The sequence below is a fragment of the Lampetra fluviatilis genome, chromosome 8, assembly GCF_964198595.1.
Source record: "Lampetra fluviatilis chromosome 8, kcLamFluv1.1, whole genome shotgun sequence".
NCBI classification, from domain to species: Eukaryota; Metazoa; Chordata; class Hyperoartia; order Petromyzontiformes; family Petromyzontidae; genus Lampetra; species Lampetra fluviatilis.
The window spans coordinates 7,579,659-7,592,644 of NC_136282.1; the positions used below are offsets into that span (position 1 = coordinate 7,579,659).

The window sequence follows — 12,986 nt, forward strand, 5'->3', positions numbered from 1 at the left end:
AATGGTCTCCATGAGTACCTGCGACCAAAGGGAAAACCTCAGACCAGACGGTAGGGTACTGTTGGGTTAGATCTTTAGAAGTCGTGTTCTTACTGTGCAGCAGCTGCAGGATCTGGCAGAAGATAGAAAACTTTGGTTGGATGTGGGGTGATACATTGGTTTTGAGCATGCTGACCTTTTTATCTTGAGCGATGGTGGTGGTGCACGATATCGTCGAACAGGAAGGGGTTCCGGATGAAGCGGATGACTTTTGGGAGTTTCGCCTGCGTGTGTCGGACCTCGTAAAGGATGTCATCTTCTTAGTTGGCCCGGCTGAGTGTTTCGCTCAGGTTTGTTGCGCGTGTATACGGTTATGGCTTTTTTTATGGTTTGGAAATATTTATGCGCAAGCTGGAACCATAAACATGATGTACGGTGACAGTTTTACAGGCAGAAGCACGTTGTGGTGTTGGAAAGCTCAAATGTATTCAATTGCTTCCTTGAAATGATGCAGTCACAGGAACAGGACATTATTGCATGTAATCGTGGTAAATATTGAGTTCATGCCTTTACCAGCTGAGTGTTTTATGCATGTGATGCTGTGTGATTTGTAGGATTGCACTTCACTCTGTGGGCGGTGATGTTACTCAAATAACTTAAAGAGTTCATTTAAATATGGTCTCTTCATGAAGGTTCTACACTTGAACTGAGCCCACAGAGAATGCATTAAATGACCAGCTTTTACATATAGATCTCTCAAAAGTGAATGCATACACAATTGGTACTTCCACGTAAATCACTTAATTGGCGATTATAACTGCCATTCTTATACAAGTAGAACATTAAAGTTCAATGAGTACCCTTTAGCCTGCAATATCTTATTTTCCCCACATGTATTATAGGGCAAGAAACACAGAAAATGTGGAAATACAGTACTGTATATTAATTTGTTAAGTGTGCTTTAATTTTTCCAGAAAATTTAAGTTGTAAAGATGCGGGCATTGATTTATCCATCCATAACTATTGATTGGTCAGCCTGCCATAAATACATTATATTTTTCTTTGATTAATATATATTGTATTTAATTCGTTTACTTGACTGCTGCAGCCAACCATGATCACAACACTGCATCAATTATATATATTTTGAAAATAACTCCATTAAATTATTCTGTAAAGTTGTGACTTAATCATGGGTATTGTTTGTATGGGTAGTGTTTAAATTGTAGGATTGCACTTCACTCTGTGGGCGGTGATGTTACTCAAATAACTTAAAGAGTTCATTTAAATATGGTCTCTTCATGAAGGTTCTACACTTGAACTGAGCCCACAGAGAATGCATTAAATGACCAGCTTTTACATATAGATCTCTCAAAAGTGAATGCATACACAATTGGTACTTCCACGTAAATCACTTAATTGGCGATTATAACTGCCATTCTTATACAAGTAGAACATTAAAGTTCAATGAGTACCCTTTAGCCTGCAATATCTTATTTTCCCCACATGTATTATAGGGCAAGAAACACAGAAAATGTGGAAATACAGTACTGTATATTAATTTGTTAAGTGTGCTTTAATTTATCCAGAAAATTTAAGTTGTAAAGATGCGTGCATTGATTTATCCATCCTTAACTATTGATTGGTCAGCCTGCCATAAATACATTATATTTTTCTTTGATTAATATATATTGTATTTAATTCGTTTACTTGACCGCTGCAGCCAACCATGATCACAACACTGCATCAATTATATATATTTTGAAAATAACTCCATTAAATTATTCTGTAAAGTTGTGACTTAATCATGGGTATTGTTTGTATGGGTAGTGTTTAAATTAATTTTTAACATTCCTTAAATGCCTTGAAATTGTCATGCCTTCACAAATTATATGCTTGGCCAAAGCCAGTTTTTTAAAACTAAAATTGTATGATAACACACGCTCGGATAATTTGTTTCAACCGTAGTTTTATACAATTATATTGTACATTGAATGCAGTGTGTGTGTGTGTTTACATCGAACTTATTAACGTGCATACTTGTGATTTCTTGATCCGGTACAGCTCTTTGCCACCCTGAAGGACTCAAACCCTCCTTGGGAAGTCACGGAGGCCGTGCTCTTCATCATGTCTGCCATCGGAAAAAGCATTGACTCGTAAGTGATCCGTCCTGTCCTGCCCTCTCTCCAAACGCCCGAGCCTCTGTGTTATGCGTGCTGGGTCAAGCAGGCGCCCCTTCTGCTTGGGTGGTCTAGTGGCAGCATTCTTAGTTATGAAACGAAAGGCATGAGTGTGGAGACTTGTGAGTCCAAGTCTTTTTTTACTGGTGTCATTTATTCTGCTGTTGGCATTTTACACAAACTTCAGTAGCTCTCTATCCAAAAGATAATAGATACAAAATTTGAAAGTAATTTTCTTTTTTATTTCCATCCACAGAGACCTATCATATCGGCCGAAGGACATGTACTTACTGGTGTGAATTTAGAATCTTAGACTGAATATATTGGATTTTTTTTCAATAACCGTGGCATTATTTAATAATGATAATTATACATCTAAAACGCTGATTCTCAAATGCTGCCACTGCACCATTGGTGCCCAAAAATGTCAAAAAACAATAAAAAAATTAGTTTCAAAAGCTTGCATATCATATAGTGTCCAAAGGTCCAACTGGAGGGGAAAAAATAGCAACCATGTAAATTTAATTACACTTCAGCCAGTACACTGAACTCATGTTTAATTATTATGTGCCAGCATCACCAAGAGAAAATATTTTACAAGTTACTTGCACATGAGCTTAAAATATGTTTTTCGTTTTATTGTCATAGCGTTTGTGGTGTAAATACGGAAATGGCACCATTTTTTATTTTATTTTGCACTGTGTAGATATCGCTGTTTGTAACAGGCAGATGTCATTAAGTGCCTTGGAAAGGCCCAACTTGCCTGTGTGGTCCTGGGCCACCTGTCCCGGTGGCTCTGTCAGTCCACTTGAATCTGTAGTTTTCGTCAACAACTGATTGATTTCCTTATCTCATCTTCTGAGCAGATTTACATTTGACAGTGCATTTTCCCGAGTGACTCACGTCCACGACTTTTGGAATGCTCTCGAGCTCTCCACACGGCTTCTCTAAACCCCGGCCCTAGATTCTGCGCCCAAGACAAACCACGCTGTCAAATGTAATCGAACAAATGTTTAAATATTTATCGCAGTGTACATCCTGCTCGGAGGGCTGCCACTGCTACCATAACGTCGTGAGCCCCCCTATGGAGTTTTTTTTGTTATTTCATTACCCTTGTCTCCCTTTTGGAGTCATATCCATAAAATTGTATTTAGCTGAGAGCTTAACATCGACAATGCAACATTGATGGTAGGTTTTTACCCTTTTAACTGGTACAAAACTGACACAGTTTTGTATCAGTTTTGTACCAGTTAAAAGGGTAAAAACCTACCATTATATTTTGCCACTGGTAAAAGAGATCTCATAGTGTAAATGCAACATTGGTGTATACATATGCTGCGTAGTAAACGAGAGTAAGCCAAAGTTTTTTTACTGCGGGCACACGATTCTTTGGGTAAATTGTAACGGCATCCAAGTAAAGCGGTGTGTTTTTCACATTGTCGTTGATCAAAACTGACCTTAACCGTCTTGACTCTTATATTTTTTAGAGCCATAAGCCATTTTTAGCACATGCCTGACTTTCCTCTTAAAAAAAACAGCAACAACATTTTCAACTGGTGTCAATGATTCAACCTCTAAATGTTTCAGTAAGAGGGTGCTGTGGCTGTCTTAAGATATATAGGAAAATATTTTGTATTATTTTCTATCTACGTGACTTTCCCGAAAGAACCAAAGAGTATGAATTCCTGCAGTCACGAAAGCCTCAAATGAAGATATATAGGAATTCTCAAGTTCTGTCGAAAACAACATTTTAGCGGGCGTGCACTTGTGTGTTTAAGACTTTCTGATTGTTCAAGAAAGCTTGTTCGTGACCCACAAGGGACCTATTTTCCTTTTGACGTCACTCTTTGTTTAGTGTGACATGCCAGCGGACAAATGTGGTCTAGGTCACTGATGCTTTTTCATCAGTCATTAAAGCAAAAAGCAGGATTGCTAAGTCTACATGCTAAATCGCAGCATGTGATATTCTGTACTTGAAATAATACAGCGCCAGATGAGAATTAAACATCAGCCTCTTTAATCTCCCAGACAATGCTGATGAAAGCCTTTTAGCCAAAAATGTGCCCGAGGTGCTCTTTCTTTTTGGCAGACCCTATAATTCCCTTGTGTTTTCATTAATGGCAATCACATCGTCTGTACAATCAGTGCCTTTGTTTAGAATGATGAGAGTACCCATCGAGATTACGTGTCCATTTTAACAAGGGACACCTGGCATATGAAGCACAACAAATACTAATTTACAATGGAGATCCAGTGGAATTGGTGTGTCCTCTTAAAATGTTTTTATTTCAATTATCGGTGCCACCTGGTGTCAGCGTGGTAGGTTCCTCCTCGCACAGACTCCCATCGTTGTGTTGATCGTTGTGTTGATCGCTGAGGGATAGAAAAGAAATGACCTTGACCTACAAGGGGTTTCAGTGGGATTGCGACTGCCTGTCCGTGGGTGTAACGGTTGTTTTGTGACTGCGTGTGCAGAGATAACGCGCAGACTCTGGCGGAGGTGATGCAGGCCGTGGTGACGCTGCCGGATGATGCACACCTCGCCGTGCAGTACACGAGCATACAGCTGGTCGGCGAGCTGGGAGACTTTATTGACCGCAACCCGCACTTCCTGGGTAAGATGAGCGATGAGACTGGGGGTTAATAATAATAATGCAATCTATAACGCTTGCAAATTTGCGGATGTTACGGCCGCAACTCAGAGGTGCGGAGCCAAGCTCAGAGTCGCTCGAAAGCATGGTTATAGAGGTGAGTTTTTAAGTCTCTCTTGAAGGAGGCGATTGAGGTGATGCTGCGAATGTGCAGAGGGATAGCGTTCCAGACTGTTGGGGCTGCCACCGAGATGCGGCGCATAGACATGACCATCCTGGATCTTGGTATCAAAAGGAGGTTGCGCATGGTTTGCTGTTCTCTCGGGTTCTCTGTCCCAATGACGGGTCCATGGCTCCAAGCGTCTTTCATTCCGTCTGATCCTGCTGCACCTTCTTAACCTTGCAACACTGCACTCAGCGCTTGGGTTCTCGAATTGTAACTTGGGAAGGAGCGTTGAGGCGATGCTCACTTGCCTTATTCTACAGTGTTTTAGGCGACACAATCACCGGATGCGGTTGAATGTCCTTACCACAAATTACGTTAACGATATGAAAATGCAATGAAGGACGCAATAATTGCAATTAATACGGAAGCTGTCACTAAATACGCGTGACATTAAACTGAAATGAGATTATTTTTTTAACAGAAGCTTAAATGCTTTGGCAAATATGTACTTTTTTCCCCATTGTGAGCTGCCATCTGCTTTGAGGTTGTAGTAGGTGGTTATGTACGGCCTCGTGACAGCAGGAACCAGTTACTCAGCTCGAGACACACACGGAGCAGTCGGCTACTGTCAGTGTGCCTAAACAGATTGCCGAGCATTGATTGCAATGGCCGATGGGGACACGGACCACCAGGAGGACTTTTTTTTTTTATTGCTGGCGCACTATTGAACAGAGATGCAATATGAAATGAATAATCGGTCTTGTACATACCCAGGCTGTGTGTTCTGGGCTGTCTGGCATGAAGAGCACTTCTTTATGGCACTGGTAACGTCATTGCAATGTCACTCCTGTGTGTTGTAATACGTCAATGCATTGACTGCTGTGGTGGCTGTGCCTGACCGTACACTCAATAATCTTCTTTCCCATTTAATGAAGTCAGAAAGCATGACCTTATACAAAACATTTAACACCAAAGGATCAATACATCATCTTTTGTGAGCAAATTAGCATTATTGCTTGTATGGGCATTAGACCCAACCAATGGAACAGTGATGAGTATTTAATGGCTGCTTCATAGGGTTGAAGGTAATGGACAAGGCTGCAGTAGATTTTTTTTTATGTGTGGAAAGATTCGTCATTTGTTGTTGTAGTTATTTGCCATTCAACAGCTTGCATGACCCGCACACTGTGCGTGCGTGCAGAGCCGGTGCTGAACTTCTTGACCAAGGGCCTGCGGCAGAAGGAGCTGGCGTCCGCGGCTGCGTCGGCCGTGCAGAGCATTTGCTCGGCGTGCCGCGACCACATGGCCGTGCACTTTGAGGGGCTCCTGCAGATCGCACGCTCCATCGACACCCTGGGCCTGTCGCACGAGTCTGCCATCGGCCTGCTCAAGGGTACGTGCACTTGACGCAATACTGCCTGCCCCTGCCTTCTCCAAAAAAAAAGTTTCGCTTGCCATCACCAATGACTGTATTGCATTAAATTATGGCACTTCACTCTTTCTTGCTAAATTCCAGCACTGAACATTTTAATATCGGTTTTTGGCTATCATGCGATGAACATTACTCTCATATGCGGAGCAGATGGGGAAGTGTGGCTCTCTGCTGTGTGAGCAGAGTTCACGGAGGGATCTCAGAGGTAGCTCTGTCGGGTGTCTGCTCCTGTGGGCCATTCTATAACATGAAGTTGCACTGCGCTGGTGGAGATCTGAATGGTTACTTGGTCTCATGAAATAATGCCAATGGCACAGTCGGGATAAAATTGGGGGAAAGTTATGAAAAATACACGTAACCCGCCAATGCTTATATTTTACACTGTTAATTAGAAGATTGCAAAAGTTTGCAGGTAATATTATTTTTCATTTGGGAAACAGCAGCTGATTCTATCCTAAAATAAATTATCCTGAGATTTGATTCTGTTCCCTTAGCGCTTTCAAATGATACACTAATCTTGCCTATAAACAGCTTTTGACGTGTCTGCAGGAGCCATCTCAATTTACATTAACTTTCCATGCAACAAAACATGTGTTGAAGGAAATGTCGGTCTGGACTGTGTGTGCAAGTGGTTTTGTTTAAACAAAAAAGCCCCTACATTTGCTGGGAGTATATTTATTAACTCAAGGTACCACTATGTTATGTTACGCGATGTCTTAAGCTGCTAAGATAGCAATAAATGACTTCGCGGTCGATTTAACATTGTAGATGTGGATGTGTGTTTTGGGAAGTGTTTGGCCTGCCTTGGACATTCTATATTATTGCAGGCACCGCACTCGTTCTGGCAAGGTTGCCTCTGGACAAGATCTCGGAGAGTTTAAAAGATCTCTGCGCCGTTCAAGTGAACGCACTAAAAAAGGTGAGCTCTGACCTAAACAATGTACCTGATAGTGTTCAGCTCTTCTAGCAAGGTATTCCCATGTACCCGAGTACATCACCTGCAGTTTCATCCATTTATACATCCACAGAGTGACTGGGGGTCATGAACACCTTTTGTTTGAAGTGCCGACAACAGTTGTGGATAGTAGTTCATGAAAGTTGCCCCAACCCAGTTTATAATACATGACATGACTCCGATTCTTACAAAGTATACGTTTGTAATACTGCTGCATATTGTTTGGATGACCTAGATAAACGTATTGTCTTGTTTTCAAACTCCTGTGGCCGCCTCTTGTCTGCAAGCCAATTTTATCCACGGTTTGGTCTGTGTCTGGCCTTAAATTATGTAAGAGTTGAACTGTTGTAAATTAATCTTAATTTCTCTCCAGCAAGCGCGAATTAAACCCCGGTAGGATGTCGGTGCCTCTTTTTTTAAACACTTAAAAAAAAATGGCGTGAAATATTGTTTTAAGCACTTACGATCTTTAGAATAACGTTAGTATGATTGTGTTAAACGGTTTTAAGCACTCATGAACTTAGAATTCCGTAGGTGTGCTGGTTTGGATAAAATATTAAATTATAAGTGACACAAAGTAGGTGACTTATCTAGTGATGGTCTCTATCTCATAATTATATGCTGCATATTTTCACCTTTTAGCCAAAAACCCAAATGACAAACCCAATGTACGTATTGAACGTTGTGGCAATTGGTAGTAAAAGCATGGGCGAATTTATTTGCTCATTAACTAATGTTTGGATCTCGCGTGCTTCCACGTAGCTGTTAACACTGGAAGCAAGCAACGGTGTCTCTACTGATCCGACAATTTGGCTGGATCGTCTGGCAGCAATCTTCAGGTGAGTGAGTGGATTTGTGTGTCGGTTTCTCCTGTGCCATGGGTGCTTCTGATGTTCCCAACCGCTAGGAAACGTGAGCCACTGTTATCGATTTGTCTTGGTGGCATGTCAATGGATGCAGGTATTCAGATGTGATCTCTATATCGTGCTTGCAGTGGTGCTTTATCATACCAGGAGACCCGCATTATATGACTACGGTTAATTTTGTTGATATGGAGATAGAGAAAAGTATGTAAAGCGGTCGGCTATCGCTTCATCCATTTGAACATTTTAATATACTTTACTGAACGATTGGTACTGGGCAATATAATGACCTCGCAAATGATTACGTGTTCTAGTCCTTTCCAAAATGGATTTTTTTTTTAAGCATGTCAACTAAACTGGCAGCAATTATTGAAATTGGGGCACTGCTTTACAGTAAAACGAAATTGTTAAAAAATATGAATTTAATATCATCAAGTTATTCTCCTAAAATGCACATTTTACTTGCATTCTAACCATCTTTTTTTATGAGATATATTAATTTGTGCAGCAGCTGTATGCTTCAGGCTGACATTTTGAATGGGGATGGCCAGAGGTCGGTGAAAAAAACTACTTCAAGAGCCGCAATGCATGCGAATATGAGACGATGGCCCTTAATAAATAACATCACGATTCGGTCCTTAAAGAGCCGCACGTGGTTCCGGAGCCACATGTGGCTCTGTAAGGAGCAGCACTGGAGCCACACTCCAAGCCTGTCTCAGAGCTTGCTACCCTCCTAGACACGAGGCTATGCTGCTTGGTGTGCTTTATCCTGCCGTGTTCAATAAAAGAACCGTGGCACTCTCCCCAAATGCAGGGCCAGTCGGGGTGTCCACCACTTGCCAGTTGCATTCACACAAAGGCAATGAAATAGGCTTCTTACGAAGTGCATGTCTAATGAAGCCGTGCGACTGATTTATAGATATTTTTTATTGAGTGTTTAATGTACAGCACAATTCGCTTAAACGGCCTGTCTGCTTAACAGTGGATTGATGGAGGCAGATCAGCAACCTCCCTTCAACTACGAATCTCTTAAGCTTCATTGATCTCGGCGGTCACGAAGTTTTTTACAGCAATCGACACAGTGGCTGCCTCCTTACTAATTGGAACAGAGGGTCTTAACAAGTAAACCCGTAAAAACCAGGTTTTTCACTATAAATCCTTTATATGCGTGGCATCGGGGGGTGGCTAGAGTCCTCTCGTCCTCTGGCTTGAGATGGCTGCCACCTATGGGGTCAGATGATTGTCTGGCAGCATTTAACAAGTGGTAATTAAATATTTATTTATTTCCCCTAAACAGTGTAACATTTTGGAAATTTTTTTTCACGAAAATGCATTGTCACGCACAACGAGTCTGTGTGCAAAATGTCAGCTCGATTGGATCACGGGAAGTGGGTTAAAAAACGACCGAAAGATGTGCACGGTCCTAAGCAAGCAAGCGAACTTAATATAAAGGATTTAAAAAGTGGCAATATCCACTTCCAAAGAGCTATTAAGCATTCTGGGAAAAGTTTCATTCGTAAACTTGTTCTCATAAAAGTTGGCTATCAAACACAAAGAATATTAAACAGATCTGCCATAATAGCTGAAAATAAAAAATGACCATGGCGCACTAGTGCACGATAGACTCTGTGTTTAGCCACGAGGTTCAAATTACGAGTGATACACACGATCACTTTTCTTTAGTTTTTATCACAGAAGCAGAGCAAGGCTTGACAGGCTTGTTTTTGAAAGAAGAAGCGCTGGTGTTTTTTTTCATATCAGTGTGAGCTCTGTGTAGCTACTGCTTGGTTTACATTTGCTTGTGGTTTAGTTGGGTTTCGGTTTTTTTACACAATGACTTAAAGAAGTTTAGCAATGTATGTCTCACTCCTCAACCAATCGCTAACACCATCGCACATGCTCCCGTGCCTCACTTGAATGTGAACCGTTGGCAAGTGTTTTTTAAGTACACAATCTGACAATGTGAAATGTCTGACTTGTATCTGACAATGCTATCAGTGACGTCACTGCTAGACCACAGATTAGACTTGCAACAATGCATGCATTGTGTTAACAAAGAAGGAATTTTCAATTGTGCCAAATTATCAATCTCATCTCACCCTACATTATCTTGGATATTGGATTTGAGTAGATAATGCCATTTGTGTTAAATTTTGTTATCCATATTTGGAAGAAGGTCCATCAATATTTCACAGGAAATTTGTACTTTACTCATCATTAGCTCAACAGCTGCTGACATTCCAAAAAAACTTGTCGAGCATGGTGAATCCCTGATGCATCTCTGATTTAAGCACTGCTCTGTACAGTAGACATGTTTAAGTTTAGTCTGATGCAGCTCAGAGTTTATTGCTCTGGAAAACTTTCGTGTTTGTTTAGTTGCAACATTGGTGCCAATGGCCGCCTCGTCCCTTCTGACTATCATGTAACATTTTGGCCGATTTTCTTGGCATCCATCACATTACTCAAGTATTCTAAGCCATTGATAAATTAAAAATTAAAAAATATGGGGGGAGGAATTCCCTGCACGTGATGCCAAACACCCCATGCAGATCCTCTCTCTAAGCACGTTTATTATAGTCCACTCATCCACACCAGCCAGTTGCATCACTAAATGTGTTTGACCGCTGTGCTTCTTTCAGTTGACAAATTATTCCACCGCTTAGAGATAGGAAAATGGTGGTGGAAGCAACTTGTCCGGTGGTTAGTATAGGATTTGCCAAAGTCTAATCCTTGTGACCCACCGCGGGTCGGCCTTTTCCATGTTCAACATTCTTATTCGTGAAAATATAAATGAATTGCTGACCTGCTGCATGCATCTGGTGATTAGTTGATACAAGAACTCCATATCAATTTGAATCAGGATTCATGACATTACATCGAATGTGTACCGGTCATCAGGCATGTGTAACAAATACATTTGAACGGAGAGATTTTTTTTGTCTGGTATTAACCAAAATGTGTGCGATTAACCAAACCAATAGATACATCTGCTGGGAAAGCACTTTGTGTATTTTAAACTCGGGTGCAAAATGTCATACACTCACGCTGCCCAGCTGGGACAAACCTTCAAAGTGATCACCTTAAAGCTACAGCTGAGCTTTGTCTAGCTGTGTTGACGAAAAAATAGTAATCGCTGGGCTCGACTGTGTGCAGGCATACGAATCCCATCGTTGAGAATGGTCAGCTCCACCCGTGCCAAGCAGTCATCCAGGAGGTAAGTGGAGCTCCTGCAGCAATCTGCAGTCGAGTTATGTTGCTATTGCATTTGGTGATTGTCACGTCCGAATGCTGAGGATTATCACTTGACTGTTAGTAACAAATAACACGTGGCCAGTGTTGGCGAAGTGGCTGCATGAGAGTGAGCCCGGGGCCTAATTCCTAAATTGGTGCACTTAGCTTAATTTCATGTTGAACAAAACTATCTGTAGGCATGTTCAACCACAGCTTTTAAGGATTAAAATTTTTCTTGTCAGATTTTTTTCACATCATCTCTGTTGCATATTGTTAAAAACGTATTTTTTCCCCTAAAAACTTAAACAGCTGGGCACAGTGTCAATTGATTTTCGTTCTCATTTTTGAGCGCTTTACAACCTAAGGTTAAAACTCTTGATGCATTGGCTCTCTGCATCTGGACATCTGTAAACAGGAGGTCATGATAACTCATAGAGATGATGCAACGTTGATGAAGTTTTATTATACTTTTTTGCTATTAGTGATAAATGGTTTGAACAAAACATGGCAAAAGCAGCTCGAAGAGCGGAGTAGCTTTGCCTGCCAATGCCATGAAGTCATTTGGTGCAGCATCAGCTCATTGTGCGGCATGACACTTCTCGTTTTTTTACACTCACTAAATGCTTCCGAAGACAAACGTGTGTTGAAAAGTGTTATGTAATACATGTAGATGCATGACTTTGAAGTTGGCTTATGGTACATATTAGCGTTATTAAAAAAAAAAATGTATTTCCGATTCCTTGGCCCTACGCTGTTGCTTGAGGCAAGGGTCTTGCTCCTCGCAGGTGCCTGGCATCCATCAGTGGAGGTGTATTCTGCTAAGAAGCTGTGGTGTAAGGAATATATCCGTCTCAATAGAGCCGTGGATTTTGGGTGTCACTCATGGGGAATTAAATCTATCACTGCAGCCCCAAATTCCTCTTTTCTTGTTTTCATGCAAGCTCAGTCTTTTTTAGCCTTCCATCAGGAGACTGCCATGTTTAGTTTCACATATTTGACAAGCAAATAGCAGGAAGTGGGATTGTTTGTACAAGCTGTCTCCAACACCTGGATGCATGTTCTCGCTTAGCAGAGGCCAGTATGGCTTAAGTTACCTTTCTGGAGAAAATTGTAGCATTAAATGAAATGCTCAACAAAACAAAACACCATAATCTCTGATTAGAAAGCAGAGATAACTAAACTGAGCATAATAAACATTGTTACTTCTCAGTCATTGTGTACAGTTGAATGGTGATGGATGGCTGACTTGACAGTATTTGGATTATATGTACACATTGGCTGTCAAAAGAGAGGAAAGAATTGTAGTCTTTGACTTGAGCTAAAATAGTGCTACTGCATTGTGTTGTTGGCTGGAGAATTCCAAACATTTGCTCAAATATTCTGTTCTTGCCGCAGTCCACATTGCTGGCTTTGCTGGCAGTACACTTGTGAAAAATAGCTTTCTAGCTCATTGGATTCCAGCAGGATAAATACACATTGAGTCTGATCATTATTGTTCATTGGGAGATGTTGAGTGATCTGTGTGTTGCTCCGTCACCTTTCAATGTTTTAAAAACTGGCAGATGAAAAAAATATTTTCTCATGTCTAA

The 12,986-nt window shown here is 41.1% G+C and overlaps 1 protein-coding gene across 1 annotated transcript in view; it reads left to right on the top strand.

Annotated features, from left to right (window-relative positions):
• The window catches only part of TNPO3 (transportin 3), a 68,748-nt gene that overhangs the window by 26,713 nt on the left and 29,049 nt on the right, over window positions 1–12,986 (top strand). The window contains exons 9-15 of the mRNA XM_078858989.1: window positions 222–329; window positions 2,044–2,135; window positions 4,635–4,774; window positions 6,118–6,309; window positions 7,176–7,267; window positions 8,066–8,142; window positions 11,320–11,380. Coding sequence (XP_078715115.1) covers window positions 222–329; window positions 2,044–2,135; window positions 4,635–4,774; window positions 6,118–6,309; window positions 7,176–7,267; window positions 8,066–8,142; window positions 11,320–11,380 — 762 coding nt within the window. The remainder of the gene's footprint in view (window positions 1–221; window positions 330–2,043; window positions 2,136–4,634; window positions 4,775–6,117; window positions 6,310–7,175; window positions 7,268–8,065; window positions 8,143–11,319; window positions 11,381–12,986) is intronic.